Source organism: Coregonus lavaretus, assembly GCF_964263955.1.
Source record: "Coregonus lavaretus genome assembly, chromosome: 2".
Classification (NCBI taxonomy): domain Eukaryota; kingdom Metazoa; phylum Chordata; class Actinopteri; order Salmoniformes; family Salmonidae; genus Coregonus; species Coregonus lavaretus.
Genome location: NC_139989.1, coordinates 3,778,929 through 3,802,793, shown reverse-complemented (window position 1 = coordinate 3,802,793; position 23,865 = coordinate 3,778,929). Strand labels below are relative to the sequence as shown.

Sequence of the window (23,865 nt, the reverse complement as noted above, 5' to 3'; positions counted from 1 at the left end):
GTAGATATAACGTGATTTGATGTCATTTTATCTGTGGCCAATGACCTTGAGCCTTCTTGGATGGGCACCTCTAATGTAACTCTATGGCAGCACCCAAGGGGCTTGAATTTTTTAGCTCCACCCATAGATTTTGCGGTGACATAGTGTCCCCATGAGTGACAGAACACTGAGCCAATCACGGCGCAACTAGAGAACATTACCAACCCCTACGCTCTGTATTTTCCGCTCGCTGCCCCACCACCACAGAAAGCACTGAGTTAGGCTGAAACACCTGTATTTTGGAGCTGCCTTACTCAAGAAAGCAAAAAAGAGACCAAGTTTGTATGCGGCTTTATTAACTCAATGATATTTCGTTCTTTTTTTTTTTTTTTACATTGTTTGCAAACTGTTATGTAACACGTATTAATGCCAAAATAACATGTAAAACAGGTGGGCTAAACAGGTGGGGCTCAAAACAGGTGACGGATCGCCACTGCTTGCAAGCGTACCCATAACATGATGCAGTCACCACTGTGCTTGAAAATATTGAGAGTGGTACTCAGTAATGTGTTGTATTGGATTTATCCCAAAGATAACACTTTGTATTCAGGACAAAAAGGGAATTGCTTTGCCACATTTTTGTTTTTAGTGCCTTGTTGCAAACAGGATGCATGTTTTGGAATATTTTTATTCTGTACAGGCTTCTTTCTTTTCACTCTGTCAATTAGGTTAGTATTGTGGAGTATCTACAGTGTTGTTGATCCATCCTCAGTATTCTTCTATCACGGCCATTAAACTCTGTAACTGTTTTAATGTCGCCATTGGCCTCATGGTGAAATACCTGAGTGGTTTCCTTCCTCTCCGGTAACTGAGTTAGGAAGGACGCCTGTGTCTTTGTAGTGAAAATTAATAACTTCACCATGTTCAAAGGGAAATTCAATGTCTGCTTTTTTATTTTTACCCATCTACCAATAGATGCCCTTCTTTGCGAGGCATTTGAAAACCTCCCTGGTCTTTTGTAGTTGAATCTTTGTTTGAAATTCACTGCTCGACTGAGGGACCTTACAGATAATTTTATGTGTGGGGTACATAGATGAGGTAGTCATTCAAAAATCATGTTAAACACTATTATTGCACACAGAGTGAGTCCATGCAACTTATTATGTGACTTGTTAAGCACATTTTTACTCTTGAACTTATTTAGGCTTGCAATAACAAAGGGGTTGAATACTTATTGACTCAATACATTTCAGCTTATCATTCTTTATTAATTTGTAAACATTTAATTTAAAAAATGACATTTATGGGGTATTGTGTGTAGGCCAGTGACACAAAATCTAAATGTAATCAATTTTAAATTCAAGCTGTAACACAACAAAATGTGGAAAAAGTAAAGAGGTGAATACTTTCTGAAGGCGCTGTATGACCAAGGGCCATGTGGTTATCCTCCATCTAGCCCTATAAAGCCGTTTATTCCTTGCATCCTTGTTTCACTCATCCTATATCATCCCTCTCTTTTGTCCAGCTGTGGTTTGCCTTTGTGAACGGCTTCTCTGGACAGATCCTGTTTGAACGCTGGTGTATAGGCCTCTACAATGTGGTGAGTGTCCACTTTTATTCATACTGTCCATTACTCTTTCACTCTCTGGATCTGTCCTATACTCCCCCGCGTTCTCTATCTTTTTATCTCTTTCACCCTTTCTCCCTCTCCCTCCCTTTCACTGTCTCCTTCCTTCCCTCCCTCCCTCTCTTTCAATCTCTCTCTCTCCTTCCTTCCCTCCCTCCCTCCCTCTCTTTCACTCTCCTTTTTTTTCCATGTCTCCACTCTGTGTGAGCTGTGTTCTATGCTTCCTATCACCATAGCAGTGTGTTTGGGCTTCTATACACTGTCAGTTCTCCTCTCTCTGCTGCTACGTCTCACTGATAATGTATCCAACCCTCAGGCTCACCATGTTTGGAAGTGGTGGAATTCCTGCTGATTGTGTCACTGTGATTGTTGTGTTGATTGTGTCACTGTGATTGTTGTGTTGATTGTGTCACTGTGATTGTTGTGTTGATTGTGTCACTGTGATTGTTGTGTTGATTGTGTCACTGTGATTGTTGTGTTGATTGTGTCACGGTGATTGTTGTGTTGATTGTGTCACTGTGATTGTTGTGTTGATTGTGTCACGGTGATTGTTGTGTTGATTGTGTCACTGTGATTGTTGTGTTGATTGTGTCACTGTGATTGTTGTGTTGATTGTGCGACCGAGAAAACAGCCAACGGAGTAAGTCTGAATTTCTGAAAGTTAATCATTCATAGTGTTTGTTTGGGTGTTTGACTTTGTACTGTGTGTGTGTGTGTGTGTGTGTCAGATCTTCACAGCGCTGCCTCCCTTCACTCTGGGGATCTTTGACCGGCCGTGCAGTCAGCAGAACATGCTCCGCTTCCCCCAGCTATACAGGATCACCCAGAACGCTGAGGGCTTCAACACCAAGGTACATACACACCCAAACAAACACACACACGCACATACACCCCTTTTTTACATTTTCAATCACATTGAAATACTGTGCACACAAACACTGCCATAATTATTAATGGTCAAGCATATGGAACCTTTTTGAACTTTGAACACTATGAATGAAACAATTTGAGTTTAGATAGAGTTCAAGTTTAGTTTAGAGTTTCACAACTTGTAGGCCTATATGCACATTTATTGCATCATCTGAAATGAAGCTACACTATATATACAAAAGTATGTGGACACCCCTTCAAATTACTGGATTCGGCTATTTCAGCCACTGCCATGCAATCTCCATAGACAAACATTGGCAGTATAATGGCCTTACTGAAGAGCTCAGTGACTTTCAACGTGGCACCGTCATAGGATGCCACCTTTCCAACAAGTCAGTTTGTAAAATGTCTGCCCTGCTAGAGCTGCCCCGGTCAACTGTAAGTGTTGTTATTGTGAAGTGGAAACGTCTAGGAGCAACAACGGCTCAGCTGTGAAGTGGTAGGCCAAACAAGCTCAGAGAACGGGACCGCCGAGTGCTGAAGCGCGTAAAAATCGTCTGTCCTCGGTTGCAACACTCACTACCGAGTTTCAAACTGCCTCTGGAAGCAACGTCAGCACAAGAACTGTTCGTAGCTTCATGAAATGGGTTTCCATGGCCGAGCAGCCACACACAAGCCTAAGATCACCATGCACAATGCCAAGCGTCGGCTGGAGTGTTGTAAAGCTCACCGCCATTGGACTCTGGAGCAGTGGAAACGTGTTAGCAAGGTGGCAGGGAGTCTGGGCCATCCCCATGGCAACTCTAATGAGATTCAGAGGACTAGAATAAGGAAGTCATTCATTTAGGGGGAGAAGGTGTGTGTGTGTGTGTGTGTGTGTGTAGAAGCCCCCACAAGATTAGTACACTTTTTTTTTTTTTTTTCAACTGGGGACATGTTGTTAGTCCCCACTTTGGTCAAATGCTATTTCTAGGGGGGTTAAGGTTAGAATTAGTGTTAGGGTTATAATTAGGGTTAGGAACTAGGGTTAGTTTTAGGGTTAGGAGCTAGGGTTAGGTTTAGGGTTAAGGGAAGAATTTTGGGTTGGGGTAAGGTTACGGGTTAGGGTTAGGGAAAATAGGATTTTGAACGGGACTGCATTGTGTGTCCCCACAAGGTTAGTTGTAGAAGACTGTGGGGGGGGGGCAGTTGGTTGGTAGCAATGGTGAATACACAGTGGTAGTTGTATTACTGAACACTGTTGTTGTACTGACTCTACTACTGCTCTCTCTCTCTCTCTCTCTCTCTCTTTCATTCTCTATCTCGCTCTCTTTCATTCTCTCTGTCTCTCTCTCTCTCTCTCTTTCTCTTTCATTCTCTATCTCGCTCTCTTTCATTCTCTCTCTCTCTGTCTCTCTCTCTCGCTCTCTCTCTTGCTCTCTCGCTCTCTCTCTCTCGCTCTCTCTCTCGCGCTCTCTCGCTCTCTCTCGCTCTCTCTCTCTCTCTCTCTCTCTCGCTCTCTCTCTCTCTCTCTCTCTCTCTTAGGTGTTTTGGGGTCACTGTATAAATGCTCTGATCCATTCCATTGTTCTCTTCTGGTTTCCACTCAAAGTAGTAGAACATGGTAAGTAGTGGTCCCTACACACACCCTGCTAGACACACTCACTCACACACATGCACTCTTCATCTTAAAGTAACTGTACATTCAGTAATTAAGTGGACGTACAATAACTGTACATCTTGTAGTAAATATTTCAGAATGTGTGTGTTCTCCCCAGACACTCCTTTCAGTAACGGTCATGGTACTGACTACCTGTTTGTGGGGAACATGGTGTACACGGTAAGCACATGTCCCTCTGCAGCCCCTCGCAGTGTGTCTCGTCTGTGTTGGTGCTGACACTGTGAACATAAACATGGACTCATCCCACTAATGCAAAGCCCAGTCTGATAAACTGTGTGTGTGTGTGTGTGAATTCCACTTCTTGGATCCTGCTACAGAGATGTTAGACTGGCCATTACACAAGTAATGAAGTGCTCTCATGGGACTGCAGTCAGTCTATGGTGTCCTCAGCAATCGCTCCATTCATTGACAGTGTCCCTTCTCTCCCACCTTCTCTCTCTATCACTCTGTTCCTTCAATTCAGCACGTTGTGTGTCTGTTGCTTATTTGTGTGTGTGTGTGTGTGTGTGTGTGTTTAGATGGCTGAGAGCAGCAGTTATACTCTGAGTGTTTTAACAGGTGTTTACAGTATATCATTATGGATGTTTATTATCTCTGCTGTCGTTTGTGAACTAACCCCTTCTCTCTTTTCTTTCTCCCTTTCTTTCTCTCCTCCCTCATTCACTCTCTTCCCCCTTCTCCACACTCTCCCTTTCTCTCTCTCTCTTTTCTCTCTGCAGTATGTGGTAGTAACAGTGTGTTTGAAAGCTGGTATGGAAACCACTGCCTGGACCAGGGTAAGAGTACAGTCTGGTTTACCATAACGATTACACTCCCTCTCCACTACTCCTATAGACTGCTTATATGTACCATGGTGATATATAGTAGCACATGGATGGTAGCCTACAGATGGATGGTAGCCTACAGATGGAAGGTAGCCTACAGATGGATGGTAGCCTACAGATGGAAGGTAGCCTACAGATGGATGGTAGCCTACAGATGGATGGTAGCCTACAGATGGATGGTAGCCTACAGATGGATGGTAGCCTACAGATGGAAGGTAGCCTACAGATGGATGGTAGCCTACAGATGGAATGTAGCCTACAGATGGATGGTAGCCTACAGATGGATGGTAGCCTACAGATGGAATGTAGCCTACAGATGGATGGTAGCCTACAGATGGATGGTAGCCTACAGATGGAATGTAGCCTACAGATGGAAGGTAGCCTACAGATGGATGGCAGCCTACAGATGGATGGCAGACTACAGATGGATGGCAGCCTACAGATTGACAGCCCCCCCCCCCCCTTATTTACTGTACACACACACACACACACTCCTTGCCATGTGTTACAGCCATCTCAGGTCATTCCCACTGTCCGTTCAGCTGTCTCATAGGATTCACAGTGTCCCCTTACAGAGGGAGAGGAGGGGAGAGGGTCAGAGAGGAGGGGGGACGCTCAGGGACAAGGTTGTCTATATTCAGTCTGTGTACAGTAACTAACTATGTGACCTCGCTCCCTCTATTTTATTCCCTTCCTTTCTTCTTCCTTTCCCTCCCCCCTCCACCCCCTCTCTCTCTCCCCCTCCCTCCTCTCTCCCTCCCTCCACCCTCCTCTCCCTCCCCCCTCTCCCCCTCCCTCCCTCTACCCCCTCCCCTCCACCCCCCTCCCTCCCTCTATCCTCCACCCCCCTCTCTCCCTCTCTCCTCCACCCCACTCCCTCCCTCTCCACCCTCCTTCTCCTCTCTCTCTCCCACCCCCTCCACCCCCCTCTCCTCTCCCTATAGTTCTCCCACCTGGCGGTATGGGGCAGTATGATTCTCTGGGTTCTCTTCTTCACTGTCTACTCAGCTTTCTGGCCGTCCATCCCCATTGCTCCTGACATGCAGGGCCAGGCAAGTCTCCTCCTCCTCCTCTCATTCTCCTCTTGGTTCAAACTATCTCTTCTTCTGTTGAACGAAGCCGTGTCCACAGAGCCCTGTTGGTTTGAAAAGCTGAGGTACCCGGTAGAGGTGTGCGGTCAGCCCCAAAACCACCGCCTCAGACCAGGCTGTAAATATGGCCTTCTGGGTGTTCCATGTCAGCACTGCTGGAGCCCACTCTGCAGGCCCTCTGCACCTGTTGCCCTGTCACCCGAGCCCAAGGCTTTTACGGCCTGCTCTGGAGGTGTTGACTCTATAGCGGGTGGGATTAGCCGGGCTGGGCAGGGCTGGGGGAGGACGGGTGGGTGTGTGTATATGGGGGACCCCCTGATTGAGGGTTTTTAGGGAGCTAGTGTGGTGGTGCGGTGGTACCCAACTGTGCGGGGGAGGGGGAAGTCTCAACCCCCTTCAGACCATTACCGTATTGGTCCGAATATAAGACGGCCTTTTTCCCCCTCGAAATAGGTCCAAAAAAGTCGGGTCGTCTTATATTCGGGGTCTAGTATTCAGAGCGCAGTTTCTCTTCTTCGGCGCTCCCTTTAAATGTCAATACACATTCGCGGGCACAGATGGCGCCAAAAATTCGTTCCGGACGGAGGGAAGAGGCGTCCTTAACAACCAGCCCGTTACCGGTGTTTAAAGATGGAAAGACAGGCTGACCATTTAGAGACAAGTGGCTCAAAAGTGGGCCAGGTCAATAAACAACAGCGGAGGAGCTATGATGCCAATTTCAAAATAATGGTTGTCAATAAGGCAGAGTCATCTAACAACTGCCAAGCTGCCAAGACATTCGGGGTCACTGAGTGTAATGTAAGAAGATGGCGAGCAGAAAAACAACGTCTAAAAGATGCTAACGAAGCGGAGCAGCTGGGGAGCGATGACAGCGAGAGCGAACACAGCGGGGCAGAGGACGTGTGTGAGGGATAGAGAGACATCGGAGGAGAAGTTTGGCGAATTTTTGTTAAGTTTAGTTAAATGTGTGGCCTGTATTTTCTCTGTTATTTAAAAATGTTGCTTTATTATTGCTTGATATTAATTTTGAATCATACTGTACATAGTTTGCCTTTGTGTTTAATTCACTGTGTTTTTAATATTGTTATTTTAAAATAAAATGAAGTTCTTTGTTCGGCAAATCTAGTCTGCAAATCTGTTTTTCTAAATGTTTGTGTTGAAAAACGGGGGGTCGTCTTATAATCAGGGTCGTCTTATATTCGGACCAATACGGTAATTCAATTTGTGTCAGAAATCAAGAATGTGCTCCAATAACCCTGCAGCTGCTCGTTCCAACTGGGGAACTGGGAGATACATTCACCCTTCCCTCACGCCACCTCTCTCGCCCGTCTCCAATCTCTCCCTCAGCCCCCTCAGACAACCCCACAACCTACTCCCTCAGCCCCCTCGGACAACCCCACACCCTCCTCTCTCCCTCAGCCCCCTCAGACAACCCCACACCCTCCTCTCTCCCTCAGCCCCTTCAGACAACCCCACAACCTTCTCCCTCCCTCAGCCCCTTCAGACAACCCCACAACCTCCTCCCTCAGCCCCTTCAGACAACCCCACACCCTCCTCTCTCCCTCAGCCCCTTCAGACAACCCCACAACCTTCTCCCTCCCTCAGCCCCTTCAGACAACCCCACAACCTCCTCCCTCAGCCCCCTCAGACAACCCCACACCCTCCTCCCTCCCTCAGCCCCCTCAGACAACCCCACACCCTCCTCTCTCCCTCAGCCCCCTCAGACAACCCCACAACCTCCTCCCTCCCTCAGCCCCCTCAGACAACCCCACACCCTCCTCTCTCCCTCAGCCCCCTCAGACAACCCCACAACCTCCTCCCTCCCTCAGCCCCCTCAGACAACCCCACACCCTACTCTCTCCCTCAGCCCCCTCAATTCGCCCCTTCACACATTCTGACCTCCTCTCCGTTGCTCCCCCTATCTCTGCATTCATCTTCCCATAAGGGATGAATACTGAATACTTGCCTGTTCATTGAGGTCTCTGTGTCAACGCTTCTAATAATTGTTTTTGTGTGGGTGTTTGTCAGAGACCGTATCTGTGTGTGTTAGTGTTTTGACAGACAGAGAATGTTTGTGTGTATGTACGTATACGTGTGTGTGTTTATTTTGTGGAGGTGTTAGTCGGAGACTGACAGTCTGTCCGCTTGTCTGTGGGTGTGTGTCACAGACAGGGAGTGCGTGTGTGTGTAGTCTGAGTGTCTTTGGTAGTTTCCAGCTGTCACCGGTATGTTTCATAATGCGTTTCCGATTCAGTCCGGAGAATCTTCCTGGGAATGTCAGCTGTGTCTGGCCCAAACTATATATCTCTGAACTACAGCCTCATAACAGCGACTAAGGGAACACTCTAATATTACTATGAATGTAGCTAGCTAGCCAGTACAACGTAGACTACAGCACGGTGTCCAGTTGTATTAATGTAGTATAGTAGAGAGATGGGCTTTGTTACCAAAAATATGTCAGGTCATATTCAGCAAAGTGTTACTGGTATTCAGCATATGGTGGCAGAAATGGATACCATGTAGAAAGACAAAGCGAGAGGGGGACAACAGGCAGAGAGGAATAAAGAAACAGAAGCTTCAAGAGAAATAAAAAGACATACAGATGGAGAGAATCTGAGTGGAGAGATAGAAAGATAGAAAGGGAGATGTAGCTGATTGAGAGAGAGTTAGAGAGACAGTAGTTGAGTGGATGATTGACCCCTAGAGACAGTCAGGGTCAGAGGTCGGGTCAATGAGGCTGACTGCTGATGGATGACAGAGGGAGGAGACTCCTGTAGTTACTCAATGAAGAGTATCTGTCTAACTTGTCGCTGGAATGTTGTGTTGACGTTGTGTGTGTGTTATGTTGATGTTGTGTATGTTGTGTTATGTTGATGTTGTGTTATGTTGTGTTATGTTGACGTTGGGTGTGTTGTGTTATGTTGACGTTGTGTGTGTTGTGTTATGTTGTGTTATGTGGTCCTCTGTAGCTCAACTGGTAGAGCATGGCGCTTGTAACGGCAGGGTAGTGGGTTCGATCCCCGGGATCGTAAAAAAGTATGCACACATGACTGTAAGTCGCTTTGGATAAAAGCGTCTGCTAAATGGCTTATTATTATTATTATTATTATTATTATTATTATTATTATTATTATTATTATTAATATTATGTTGACGTTGTGTGTGTTGTGTTATGTTGATCTTGTGTTATGTTGACGTTGTGTTATGTTGACGTTGTGTGTTGTGTTATGTTGACGTTGTGTGTGTTGTGTTATGTTGATGTTGTGTTCTGTTGACGTTGTGTGTTGTGTTATGTTGACGTTGTGTGTGTTGTGTTATGTTGACGATGTGTGTTATGTTGACGTTGTGTTATGTTGATGTTGTGTGTGTTGTGTTATGTTGACGTTGTGTGTGTTGTGTTATGTTGATGTTGTGTTATGTTGATGTTGTGTTAGTGGTTAAGAGCGTTGTGCCAGTAACCGAAAGGTCGCTGGTTCTAATCCCCGAGCGGACTAGGTGAAAAATCTGTCGATGTGCCCTTGAGCAAGGCACTTAACCCTAATTGCTCCTGTAAGTCGCTCTGGATAAGAGCGTCTGCTAAATGACAAAAATAAATAAATAATAATAATAATGTTGTGTTATGTTGATGTTGTGTTATGTTGACGTTGTGTGTTGTGTTATGTTGACTTTGTGTGTGTTGTGTTATGTTGATGTTGTGTTATGTTGCCGTTGTGTTATGTTGATGTTGTGTGTGTTGTGTTATGTTGATGTTGTGTTATGTTGATGTTGTGTGTTGTGTTATGTTGATTTTGTGTGTGTTGTGTTATGTTGATGTTGTGTGTGTTGTGTTATGTTGACGTTGTGTGTGTTGTGTTATGTTGACGTTGTGTGTGTTGTGTTATGTTGATGTTGTGTGTGTTGTGTTATGTTGACGTTGTGTGTGTTGTGTTATGTTGACATTGTGTGTGTTGTGTTATGTTGACGTTGTGTTATGTCGACGTTGTGTTATGTTGATGTTGTGTTATGTTGATGTTGTGTTATGTTGATGTTGTGTGTGTTGTGTTATGTTGATGTTGTGTGTGTTGTGTTATGTCGACATTGTGTGTGTGTTTTATGTTGATGTTGTGTTATGTTGATGTTGTGTTATGTTGACGTTGTGTGTTGTGTAATGTTGACGTTGTGTGTGTGTTGTGTTATGTTGACGTTGTGTGTGTTGTGTAATGTTGACGTTGTGTGTGTGTTGTGTTATGTTGACGTTGTGTGTTGTGTTATGTTGACGTTGTGTGTGTTGTGTTATGTTGACGTTGTGTGTGTTGTGTAATGTTGACGTTGTGTGTGTGTTGTGTTATGTTGATGTTGTGTGTGTTGTGTTATGTTGATGTTGTGTTATGTTGACGTTGTGTGTGTTGTGTTATGTTGACGTTGTGTGTGTTGTGTTATGTTGACGTTGTGTGTGTTGTGTAATGTTGACGTTGTGTGTGTGTTGTGTTATGTTGACGTTGTGTGTGTTGTGTTATGTTGACGTTGTGTGTGTTGTGTTATGTTGACGTTGTGTGTGTTGTGTAATGTTGACGTTGTGTGTGTGTTGTGTTATGTTGACGTTGTGTGTGTTGTGTTATGTTGATGTTGTGTGTGTTGTGTTATGTTGACGTTGTGTAATGTTGACGTTGTGTGTGTGTTGTGTTATGTTGACGTTGTGTGTGTTGTGTAATGTTGACGTTGTGTGTGTGTTGTGTTATGTTGACGTTGTGTGTTGTGTTATGTTGACGTTGTGTGTGTTGTGTTATGTTGATGTTGTGTTATGTTGACGTTGTGTGTGTTGTGTTATGTTGACGTTGTGTGTGTTGTGTTATGTTGACGTTGTGTGTGTTGTGTAATGTTGACGTTGTATGTGTGTTGTGTTATGTTGACGTTGTGTGTGTTGTGTTATGTTGACGTTGTGTGTGTGTTGTGTTATGTTGACGTTGTGTGTTGTGTTATGTTGTGTGTGTTGTGTTATGTTGATGTTGTGTTATGTTGACGTTGTGTGTGTTGTGTAATGTTGACGTTGTGTGTGTGTTGTGTTATGTTGACGTTGTGTGTGTTGAGTTATGTTGACGTTGTGTGTGTTGTGTTATGTTGACGTTGTGTGTGTTGTGTTATGTTGACGTTGTGTGTGTTGTGTTATGTTGATGTTGTGTGTGTGTGTTATGTTGATGTTGTGTGTGTTGTGTTATGTTGACATTGTGTGTTGTGTTATGTTGATGTTGTGTGTGTTGTGTTATGTTGACGTTGTGTGTGTTGTGTTATGTTGACGTTGTGTGTGTTGTGTAATGTTGGCGTTGTGTGTGTGTTGTGTTATGTTGACGTTGTGTTATGTTGATGTTGTGTGTGTTGTGTTATGTTGACGTTGTGTGTTGTGTTATGTTGACGTTGTGTGTGTTGTTATGTTGACGTTGTGTGCGTTGTGTTATGTTTACATTTACATTTACGTCATTTAGCAGACGCTCTTATCCAGAGTGACTTACAAATAGGTGCATTCACCTTATAACCACTTACCAATTATTATTATTATTTTTTTATTTTTTCAATGTTTTTGTGTATTTAAAAAAGTTTTGGGTAAGGGGGGGGTATAAGGATTACTTTATCCTATCCCAGGTATTCCTTAAAGAGGTGGGGTTTCAAATGTCTCCGGAAGGTGGTGAGTGACTCCGCTGTCCTGGCGTCGTGAGGGAGCTTGTTCCACCATTGGGGTGCCAGAGCAGCGAACAGTTTTGACTGGGCTGAGCGGGAACTATGCTTCCGCAGAGGTAGGGGAGCCAGCAGGCCAGAGGTGGATGAACGCAATGCCCTCGTTTGGGTGTAGGGACTGATCAGAGCCTGAAGGTACGGAGGTGCCGTTCCCCTCACAGCTCCATAGGCAAGCACCATGGTCTTGTAGCAGATGCGAGCTTCAACTGGAAGCCAGTGGAGTGTGCGGAGGAGCGGGGTGACGTGAGAGAACTTGGGAAGGTTGATCCCCAGACGGGCTGCGGCATTCTGGATGAGTTGTAGGGGTTTAATGGCACAGGCAGGGAGCCCAGCCAACAGCGAGTTGCAGTAATCCAGACGGGAGATGACAAGTGCCTGGATTAGGACCTGTGCCGCTTCCTGTATAAGGCAGGGTCGTACTCTCCGAATGTTGTAGAGCATGAACCTACAGGATCGGGTCACCGCATTGATGTTAGCGGAGAACGACAGGGTGTTGTCCAGGGTCACGCCAAGGCTCTTCACACTCTGGGAGGAGGACACAACGGAGTTGTCAACCGTGATGGCGAGATCATGGAACAGGCAGTCCTTCCCCGGGAGGAAGAGCAGCTCCGTCTTGCCAAGGTTCAGCTTGAGGTGGTGATCCGTCATCCATACTGATATGTCTGCCAGACATGCAGAGATGCGATTCGCCACCTGGTTATCAGAAGGGGGAAAGGAGAAGATTAGTTGTGTGTCGTCAGCGTAGCAATGATAGGAGAGGCCATGTGAGGATATGACAGAGCCAAGTGACTTGGTGTATAGCGAGAATAGGAGAGGGCCTAGAACTGAGCCCTGGGGGACACCAGTGGTGAAAGCACGTGGTGCGGAGACAGCTTCTCGCCACGCCACTTGGTAGGAGCGACCGGTCAGGTAGGACGCAATCCAAGAGTGAGCCGCGCCGGAGATGCCCAGCTCGGAGAGGGTGGAGAGGAGGATCTGATGGTTCACAGTATCAAAGGCAGCAGACAGGTCTAGAAGGACAAGAGCAGAGGAGAGAGAGTTAGCTTTAGCAGTGCGGAGAGCCTCCGTGACACAGAGAAGAGCAGTCTCAGTTGAATGACCAGTCTTGAAACCTGACTGGTTTGGATCAAGAAGGTCATTCTGAGAGAGATAGCAAGAGACCACCAGTGTATCAACACGCAAGCAGATCGTTCGTGTCCGTGTCTAACGTTGTGGGTTAGTCCCGACAGCTTGAGCGAGTCCGTCGTCAACTTATTCAGCCAGTTAGTTAGCTAGAATAGTTAGCAAACTAGCTAGCCATTGCTTTCAGACAAAGAAGAACCCCTCCTTTCACGGCACGAACACACAGAGAGAGCCAAACTAACGTTAACTAGTCACCCATGTCCCGAATTCCTTGAACGACTCGGGCTATCAATATGTAAAAAAACAAAACACAAATGTAGGTTATGACTTACCCCTAGCAGCTACTGTTAGCTAGCCAAGTGCAAAGCTAGCCACTGAATTGACTCAGCCAGTTCGCGTCTGTTCGCTCGGTCGTTCCAGCTATTGTTTACTAGTAGCTATCCAGGTAGCAACAAGCTAGCTAAATTTCAAGCACAGTAGCCACTTGCTACCTAACGTTAACGGTTCAGACAATGAGGTTAGAAAACAGCTGAATGGTAGGCAATTATTGTATGTAATTATTGTAGGCAGCCAGCTGGCGTAATTACAGGCACTCTCAGGCGTGAAACAACTATACCGTTGCTAATAGCTACTCGCCAGCTAGTCCAGGTGGTGGGTTAGCTAGCTAGCTTCGTGCTACACCCGGCACAGCCGAATACAATACTAACCTACAATAATTACATACAACAACCCACGATAACAACCTACAATACCTAACTACAATCTAAATACATAGTTTAAGCCTTACTCGACAAAGCCCAAGCTATGTATAAAGCCAAGCTTACCCGACGCCAAGCTTACATTGTGTAATGTTGACGTTGTGTGTGTTGTGTTATGTTGACGTTGTGGGTGTTGTGTAATGTTGACGTTGTGTTATGTCGACGTTGTGTGTGTTGTGTTATGTTGATGTTATGTGTGTTGTGTTATGTTGATGTTGTGTGTTGTGTTATGTTGATGTTGTGTGTGTTGTGTTATGTTGATGTTGTGTGTGTTGTGTTATGTTGATGTTGTGTGTGTTGACGTTGTGTGTGTTGTGTGATGTTGACATATGTGTGTGTTATGTTGATGTTTTGTGTGAGTGTGTGTGATGTTGATGTGTGTGTGTGTGATGTTGATATTGTGTGTGTGTGTGTGTGTGTGTGATGTTGACGTGTGTGTTATGTTGACGTTGTGTGTGTTTGTTGCAGGCTGACAGGGTGATGCACTGCTGGCACTTCTGGCTGGGGCTGGTCCTGGTGCCCTCAGCCTGTCTACTCAAAGACTTTGCCTGGAATGCGTGAGTAACACACTTACACCGCATACAGTGGGGAAAAAAAGTATTTAGTCAGCCACCAATTGTGCATGTTCTCCCACTTAAAAAGATGAGAGAGGCCTGTAATTTTCATCATAGGTACACGTCAACTCTGACAGACAAATTGAGAAAAAAATATCCAGAAAATCACATTGTAGGATTTTTTATGAATTTATTTGCAAATTATGGTGGAAAAAAAGTATTTGGTCACCTACAAACAAGCAAGATTTCTGGCTCTCACAGACCTGTAACTTCTTCTTTAAGAGGCTCCTCTGTCCTCCACTCGTTACCTGTATTAATGGCACCTGTTTGAACTTGTTATCAGTATAAAAGACACCTGTCCACAACCTCAAACAGTCACACTCCAAACTCCACTATGGCCAAGACCAAAGAGCTGTCAAAGGACACCAGAAACAAAATTGTAGACCTGCACCAGGCTGGGAAGACTGAATCTGCAATAGGTAAGCAGCTTGGTTTGAAGAAATCAACTGTGGGAGCAATTATTAGGAAATGGAAGACATACAAGACCACTGATAATCTCCCTCGATCTGGGGCTCCACGCAAGATCTAACCCCGTGGGGTCAAAATGATCACAAGAACGGTGAGCAAAAATCCCAGAACCACACGGGGGGACCTAGTGAATGACCTGCAGAGAGCTGGGAACAAAGTAACAAAGCCTACCATCAGTAACACACTACACCGCCAGGGACTCAAATCCTGCAGTGCCAGATGTGTCCCCCTGCTTAAGCCAGTACATGTCCAGGCCCGTCTGAAGTTTGCTAGAGTGCATTTGGATGATCCAGAAGAGGATTGGGAGAATGTCATATGGTCAGATGAAACCAAAATAGAACTTTTTGGTAAAAACTCAACTCGTCGTGTTTGGAGGACAAAGAATGCTGAGTTGCATCCATAGAACACCATACCTACTGTGAAGCATGGGGGTGGAAACATCATGCTTTGGGGCTGTTTTTCTGCAAAGGGACCAGGACGACTGATCCGTGTAAAGGAAAGAATGAATTGGGTCATGTATCGTGAGATTTTGAGTGAAAACCTCCTTCCATCAGCAAGGGCATTGAAGATGAAACGTGGCTGGGTCTTTCAGCATGACAATGATCCCAAACACACCGCCCGGGCAACGAAGGAGTGGCTTCGTAAGAAGCATTTCAAGGTCCTGGAGTGGCCTAGCCAGTCTCCAGAACTCAACCCCATAGAAAATCTTTGGAGGGAGTTGAAAGTCCGTGTTGCCCAGCGACAGCCCCATAACATCACTGCTCTAGAGGAGATCTGCATGGAGGAATGGGCCAAAATACCAGCAACAGTGTGTGAAAACCTTGTGAAGACTTACAGAAAACGTTTGACCTGTGTCATTGCCAACAAAGGGTATATAACAAAGTATTGAGAAACTTTTGTTATTGCAAATACTTATTTTCCACCATAATTTGCAAATAAATTCATTAAAAATCCTACAATGTGATTTTCTGGATTTTTTTTCTCATTTTGTCTGTCATAGTTGACGTGTACCTATGATGAAAATTACAGGCCTCTCTCATCTTTTTAAGTGGGAGAACTTGCACAATTGGTGGCTGACTAAATACTTGTTTTCCCCACTGTATGTCCCATCCAAATGAATACATACATGCATATGAACAAGTACTGTATGTTTTTCACATTGCAAATCATACTTATACACGAATGTAACCATGTGAATGCGGTGTTGTAGGGGTTGTCGCAGTGTGAACGAGGGAGTAACACACTTACAGTATGTACCACCCAAAGCAATACACAGACATTCTAAAACACACATGCATATATTATAAACATCAACAAATGTCACATTTAAATACTCCTACACGTATGTATAAACACAGTCCCTCCAGGATTTTGCGATTCTGTGATCGCAGATTCTTTTTGCAAAATCAACCATTCCCCGCAAGGACTAGTGAAACTGACTAATCGTTGCACTATTGCCACTTAAAACTGTCTGATCACCGCACTACAAAAAGAGGAATCACAATTTTAACCAATCACCACACTTTTACTGCATAAAATGATTCAATCAATCAAGCTATCAGATATCACACAAAAAACTGAAATCCTGGTTGGACTGATAAGCAATATAACCCTGTGAATGTGTTGTAGGGGTCGTCGCACTGTGAAGAAGTCTCTTCTGGAAGAGGTTCAGGAGCTGGAGGCCAGGGCTGTAGACCCGGGGGCGGCTGTGCTCAGAGATGCCAGCGGACGCAGGTCACACACACACACACACACACACACACACACACACACACACACACACACACACTGCATCATGGGATCACAGTTGGGAGGCCACAGACAGGAGCTTTACTGAATTTACTATGGCATAGTTAATGTCATTTCCATGCCATATCAATATCAGAGATCATGATAATTCATTGGACTGAGGAATTATCCCCATTCAAAGATTTTGTTACAAAGTCTGTAAGATTAATGTGTGTGTTTAAGTCCGGGTGTTGTCACATCTAGTATTTACCATATGTGACTGTTTGTATGAGAGAAGACCAGTGCTGTAACCATGACCCTCTAACCTCTTGGTAACCTGGTTGACCTGTCCACAGGGCCAAAGCCAAGGCTGAGGTCCCCTAGCTCCAGAGCTCAGGGCACAGACACACACACAGGTAGCACCTTGGCTTGGTTTGACCTGTCTCACTGTGTGAACTCTGACCTCTGATCTGTGTGTGGAGTGATCCCTCATGTCTCATATATATATTTTTATTTTCTTTCTCCAACTTTTTTTGTGTCCCTCCATTTGATTCTCTCAAGTCAGGAAGTGGACAGATTTGCACTGCTGTAAGGACTGGGTGTACTGTAGCTTCTGTGGTTGTGTGTTAGAGAGAGCCGTTTGTGTTTGTATTGTGTGTTTCTAGTCATATCTGTCACAGGAGAAGGAGTAGAACGGTTCAGGGTGGAAAACGTTAGATGGGGTTTAGAACATTGGAGGTATTAGGCAATATTAGGTTGAGGAATGGAGTGGAAGATGTAAGACTGAGGTTTGGCCATTTGAGGGGCTGTTATGTGGGATATTGGCTGGGGATGGGGCTCTTTGGTGGGCTTTGGGCAGGAACAATAGTCCTCAATCATCCAGTGAGACGGCTAACAATCCAGTCCAGAGCAGAGAACTGTCTTGGACAGAGCTTGGCCGGGGAGGTGCTCAGGGACAGGGAGGGGAGGGGAGGCAGGACGTTGTTTTTGGACGGGGGCGCACACAGCCTTCCCTAATCCGAGGTGAGAGCCTTGTCCTAGTCTGAACCTGCTCCCAGACATGGGTAGGAACCAGGAGGGGCCCCAGCGAAAACCATGGAAAACACTGAGGAGGAGTTTCAGAGAGGAACAGAGGAGAAACGCACACATCTATATTTGTGTTTCATAACGGGAGAAGGTTGGGACGAGGGTGGGGGAGGGAAAGGTAGAGGACCAAAGTTTCTCAGGGGAAGTATTTAGATGTGGCACATCCTTGGACTGTTTGAAGTCTCAATGCCCTTCCAGACAGCGACACTACAGGGGGAGGACATGCAACGGGATTCAGTCATAGTTTAAAGATGTGCTATTTCTATATTTATTCATGTATTTGTCTATCCATTCATTCTTCAATCATTCACCTTATTATTCATTTAGCAGACCTAATTTTCTTTGGCGAATGATACGGTTGCAAAACGTTTATTTCATGCTTTGCCAAGCACGGCGGTTCTAGGTTCCCTGTGGTACCGTAAGGGACGGGTCCCAGCTGCTGTGGATCGGATCAGGGCCCGTGCCCAGTGCTAGGGAAACCCCTCTCGTGATGATATAAGGCCTCATTGGCTGCCTGATCTACATTTTTAGTCATTTAGCAGACGCTCTTATCCAGAGCGACTTACAGGAGCAATTAGGGTTAAGTGCCTTGCTCAAGGGCACATCGACAGATGTATCACCTAGTCGGCTCGGGATTAGAACCAGCGACCTTTCTGTTACTGGCACAACGCTCTTAACCACTAAGCTACCTGCCGCCCCCAGGTTCTAGAGAAGTAACCTACCGTGTTCCACAGCGGAATCAGACAATCTGGGAAGCATCCTGTAAAAGCATTCTGTTAGGAGGAAACAATCTGTTCCGTTTGGATACAGACTGTTATCAGAATGTTTAGCGTTGCCATTAGTGATTTGTATTTGTATTTATTAGGGATCCCCATTAGCTGCTGCCAAGGCAGCTCCTACTCTTCCTGGGGTCCAAACATATTAAAGCACTTACATTACATATTAAACAAAATATAAAACAGTACATCATATGACATTATTACACCACTACCTATCTACAATACAAAATGTTTAATACCACCATACAACAATATCACAATGTGTGCGTATGCATGTGTCTATACCCTTGTGTGAGTCTCTTCACAGTCCCTGTTGTTCCATAAGGTGTATTCTTACCAGTTTTTAAAATCTGATTCTACTGCTTGCATCAGTTACCTGATGTGGAATAGAGTTCCATGTAGTCATGGCTCTATGTAGTACTGTGCACCTCCCATAGTCTGTTCTGGACTTGGGGACTGTGAAGAGTCCTCTGGTGGCATCAAATATAATCTAATCTAATCAAATTGTATTTGCCAAATGCGCCGAATACAACAGGTGTAGACCTTACAGTGAAATGCTTACTTACAAGCCCTTAACCAACAATGCAGTTTAAGAAAAAAATAAAAAAAGCAAATAATTAAAGAGCAGTAGTAAAATAAAATAACAGTAGGGAGGTTATAAACAGGGGGTACCGACATGTCTTGTGGGGTATGCACAAGACATGATGAGGAGGATTGAGAGAGAGGAAGGCTGGGGGATGGTTGTGTGTGTGTGTGTGTGTGTGTGTGTGTGTGTGTGTGTGTGTGTGTGTGTGTGTGTGTGTGTGTGTGTGTGTGTGTGTGTGTGTGTGTGTGTGTGTGTGTGTGTGTGTGTGTGTGTGTGTGTGTGTGTGTGTGTGTGGATGCATGCGTGTGTGTGTGTTAATAAGGGCAGGAATGGGGCTGGTTATTTTGGTCATGGGAGTAGAGGAGCGATGAACGCGTGTTGTCTGGAAAAACAGTGGCAGTCACATAATGAGATGTGATTGGATTCACTGAATATCAATCTGCTCTTCAGTACCAGCCAAGACAAATGCCTAGACCCTACCCTATCAGGTATGACTCTGGTAGTCATAGACCCTACCCTATCAGGTATGACTCTGGTAGTCACATCAAAAGGTTGTCTTGTCTTGGGGTCAAGGCAGGGAGGGATTTCAGGACTAGATTATCTCCATTCTCACGTCCTTCTCTCTTTCCTTCAAGACCACAGATATGAAGGTATGAAAGGTCTAAACAATATGGTGGAAACATATCCAGTCTTTTCACCTATATGTGTCCATAAAACAAAGGAGATGTGGAAATGATAGCCTGGTCCCAGATCTGTTTGAGCCCTTGCCAGTGCCAACTCCCATGCTGTCATTGGCATGACAATTAGTGACAAGGAGTTGGCATGATAGCACACAGGCGGACATAGGAGCTACACTGGGGTAATCAAACAGGCTGACGTAGGAGCTACACTGGGGTAATCAAACAGGCTGATGTAGGAGCTACACTGAGGTAATCAAACAGGCTGATGTAGGAGCTACACTGGGGTAATCAAACAGGCAGATGTAGGAGCTACACTGGGGTAATCAAACAGGCTGATGTAGGAGCTACACTGGGGTAATCAAACAGGCTGATGTAGGAGCTACACTGGGGTAATCAAACAGGCTGATGTAGGAGCTACACTGGGGTAATCAAACAGGCTGATGTAGGAGCTACACTGGGGTAATCAAACAGGCAGATGTAGGAGCTACACTGGGGTAATCAAACAGGCTGATGTAGGAGCTACACTGGGGTAATCAAACAGGCTGATGTAGGAGCTACACTGGGGTAATCAAACAGGCTGATGTAGGAGCTACACTGGGGTAATCAAACAGGCTGATGTAGGAGCTACACTGGGGTAATCAAACAGGCTGATGTAGGAGCTACACTGGGGTAATCAAACAGGCTGATGTAGGAGCTACACTGGGGTATCAGGAACACAGGAGGTTTTTTACCTGTTAGACTGGACAAGTAACTTTTGGCCAGCACGAGCAGAGCGCGAGCCACATTATCCAATAGAACCAAAGCAGAGCTGAGCTGCTTATGACCAGGTTTCATTGAATGAATATGAGCATCTCACACTCTACGTCTAGTGTAGCAAGCCAGTGACATTCAGGAAATTAAGGCTTCTGAAAGTATTAGGTCACAATTAGTCTCCTGAGTAGAACTTCCACCTATCGTGTTGGTCGTGTCAGTAGCATAGTCTCCCTGTGGTTGGTGCTGTGACCTGTCACTGAGTGTCTGTGTGTTCTGTGATTGGTGCACTGACCTGTCTGTCGCTCCTCTCCTCCAGTCTGAACGAGCGTGCCCACCTGTTGACCCGGGTCTTTAGGAAAACACCCTCCAAAGTGGGGCGCAAAAACTCTGCGCAGCAGAGTAACGTGTCCCGTGAGTATCCTGTCCTTGTCCCTGCCTGGCCTCGGCTTTACTTGTATTCATTCCCTGTATACAGTTAATATACTTTTTGTAGGTAATATAATATACTTTTTGTAGGTCATATAATATACTTTCTAGGTAGGAGACAAATACAGGTGTGTACTTACTGTATCTCTCTCGCTCACTCCTTCTCTCTCGCTCGCGCTCTCTCTCTCTCTCTCACGCTCTCTCCTTCTCTCTCTCTCTCTCTCTCTCTCACACTCTCTCTCTCTCTTCTGTCTATCTCTCTATAGATGGCTATGCCTTCTCCCAGGAGGAACATGGGGTGGTGTCTCAGTCCCAGGTGTGTCGATCCTACGACACCACCCGCCAACGGCCCAGTGTCTAGCTCCCCCATCCCTCCACCATCCCGCCCCCGGCCCACCTGGCTACGGGGCTCTTGGCAACGGTTGCCAAGGTAGCGACAACAGTTGCCCAGGCGACAGCGGAGACAGTCTGATGCTGAGTGACCGCCCCTGCTGTGGCCTTATTGGAACTTATACTTTGACCTCTGACCTTGAGCCCTGGAGGCCGTTGCTAGGCATGGAGGCCATTGCTAAGCATGGAACACTGACCAAAGGGAAAGGACCAGACCCGTCTATACTGTCCAAACTGGTCTCCACTCTTGCTTACTCACACACACACACACACACACAAACACACACACACCCATAGAGCAGACACACAAGCACAAGTAATCACAACTACACAAACAGACATAATAAATCAACCACAGAGACTGTAATGTGTATCTAATTATAGCATGGACTGGATTTAGTTTATGCATCAGTTCATCTTTGTCCGTGTGTATGTCTGCACTTGTCTGTGCTACTGTATGTATCTGCCCGTGTGTGAGTGTGTGTGTGTGTGTGTGTGTGTGTGTGTGTGTGTGTGTGTGTGTGTCTACACTCCCTCTCATCTTCCTCTCCTGAGCCGGGGTTTAGCTTATCCGTCATCACCGTGACGATGGGAGACGGGGGAAGGAGGAGGAGGGGCACTTTAAAATAAAGACTGAACATACACTGGCCCAGAAGGAATTCATCTCAGAAAGCTGAAGAGAAGAGAGCCCCATTGCCAAAGATCACAGAGATGCCACTGAGGGGGAACCCCCACCCATACTAACCACTACTCTACAAGGACACCCACCCATACTAACCACTACTCTACAAGGACACCCACCCATACTAACCACTACTCTACAAGGACACCCACCCATACTAACCACTACTCTACAAGGACCTCCACCCATACTAACCACTACTCTATAAGGACACCCACCCATACTAACCACTACTCTACAAGGACACCCACCCAAACTAACCAGTACGCTACAAGGACACCCACCCATACTAACCACTACTCTACAAGGACACCCACCCATACTAACCACTACTCTATAAGGACACCCACCCATACTAACCACTACTCTACAAGGACACCCACCCATACTAACCACTACTCTACAAGGACACCCACCCATACTAACCACTACTCTACAAGGACACCCACCCATACTAACCACTACTCTACAAGGACCTCCACCCATACTAACCACTACTCTACTAGGACACCCACCCAAACTAACCAGTACTCTACAAGGACACCCACCCATACTAACCGCTACTCTACAAGGACACCCACCCATACTAACCACTACTCTACAAGGACACCCACCCATACTAACCACTACTCTACAAGGACACCCACCCATACTAACCACTACTCTACAAGGACACCCACCCATACTAACCACTACTCTACAAGGACCTCCACCCATACTAACCACTACTTTACAAGGACACCCACCCATACTAACCACTACTCTACAAGGACCTCCACCCATACTAACCACTACTTTACAAGGACACCCACACAAACTAACCACTACTCTACAAGGACACCCACCCAATCTAACCACTACTCTACAAGGACACCCACACACACAAACTAACCACTACTCTACAAGGACACCCACCCATACTAACCACTACTCTACAAGGACACCCACCCAAACTAACCACTACTCTACAAGGACACCCACCCAAACTAACCACTACTGTACAAGGACACCCACCCAAACTAACCACTACTCTACAAGGACACCCACCCAAACTAACCACTACTCTACAAGGACACCCACTGCGCCACCTAGGACCTTACAAACCCCACCTCCTCCTCTCTCTTTCACTTCTCTTGCTGCTTTTCTCTCATTTTCTCTCCTCTCTCTCTCCTCTCTCTCGCTCTTTACCTCTCTCTCCTTACCTCTCTCTCTCTCTCTCTCTCTCTCTCTCTCTCTCTGGCATAGCGACCTCCATGTTTCTCATCTGCGGCACATCTCCTCTTCCCGCTCGGCTGAATGTGTTTTCTGTTGTATAGCGGCGCTCCTGTGATTCCTGCGAATCCCGGCTGTCGCCCCCAGGAGGCCGGGTTAGCAGCAGCCTGGCTTGTAGTGGTTTGTTGGGTTCTCAACTAATCTATGGACTTCTTTTGTTGTTGAATAAATTGACTTGTGTCTCTGTCTTTCACTTTTAATGTCTGTGTTTCTGCTCCTTTTTATGTGATGGTGTGGGGGGGTGTTGGTGTGGGGGGTGCTTTGCTGGTGACACTGTCAGTGATTTATTTAGAGTTCAAGGCACACTTAACCAGCATGGCTACCACAGCATTCTGCAGCGATACGCCATCCCATCTAGTTTGGGCTTAGTGGAACTATCATTTAATTTTCAACAGGACAATGACCCAACACACCTCCAGGCTGAGTGATGGAGTGCTGCATGAGATTGCCTGGCCTCCACAATCACCCGACCTCAACCCAATTGATATGGTTTGGAATGAGTTGGACCGCCGAGTGAAGAAAAAGCAGCCAAGAAGTGCTCAGCATATGTGGGAACTCCTTCGACTGTGAAGCTGGTTGAGAGAATGCCAAGAGTGTGCAAAGCTGTCATCAAGGCAAAGAGTGGCTACTTTGAAGAATCTAAAATATATTTGGATTTGTTTAACACTTTTTTGGTTACTACATGATTCCATATGTGTTATTTCATAGTTTCGATGTCTTCACTATTATTCTACAATGTAGAAAATAGTAAAAATAAAGAA

The 23,865-nt window shown here is 45.7% G+C and overlaps 1 protein-coding gene across 1 annotated transcript in view; it reads left to right on the top strand.

Annotated features, from left to right (window-relative positions):
- LOC311101894 (phospholipid-transporting ATPase IB-like) overlaps nt 1–21,212 on the top strand; it is an 86,678-nt gene extending 65,466 nt beyond the window's left edge. The window contains exons 26-36 of the mRNA XM_084143130.1: nt 1,505–1,579; nt 2,335–2,457; nt 4,001–4,079; nt 4,234–4,295; nt 4,856–4,912; nt 5,905–6,012; nt 14,109–14,197; nt 15,933–15,971; nt 16,352–16,456; nt 20,651–20,745; nt 21,027–21,212. Coding sequence (XP_083999256.1) covers nt 1,505–1,579; nt 2,335–2,457; nt 4,001–4,079; nt 4,234–4,295; nt 4,856–4,912; nt 5,905–6,012; nt 14,109–14,197; nt 15,933–15,971; nt 16,352–16,456; nt 20,651–20,745; nt 21,027–21,121 — 927 coding nt within the window. The 3' untranslated portion in view covers nt 21,122–21,212. The remainder of the gene's footprint in view (nt 1–1,504; nt 1,580–2,334; nt 2,458–4,000; nt 4,080–4,233; nt 4,296–4,855; nt 4,913–5,904; nt 6,013–14,108; nt 14,198–15,932; nt 15,972–16,351; nt 16,457–20,650; nt 20,746–21,026) is intronic.
- Nucleotides 21,213–23,865: the final 2,653 nt, after the last annotated feature.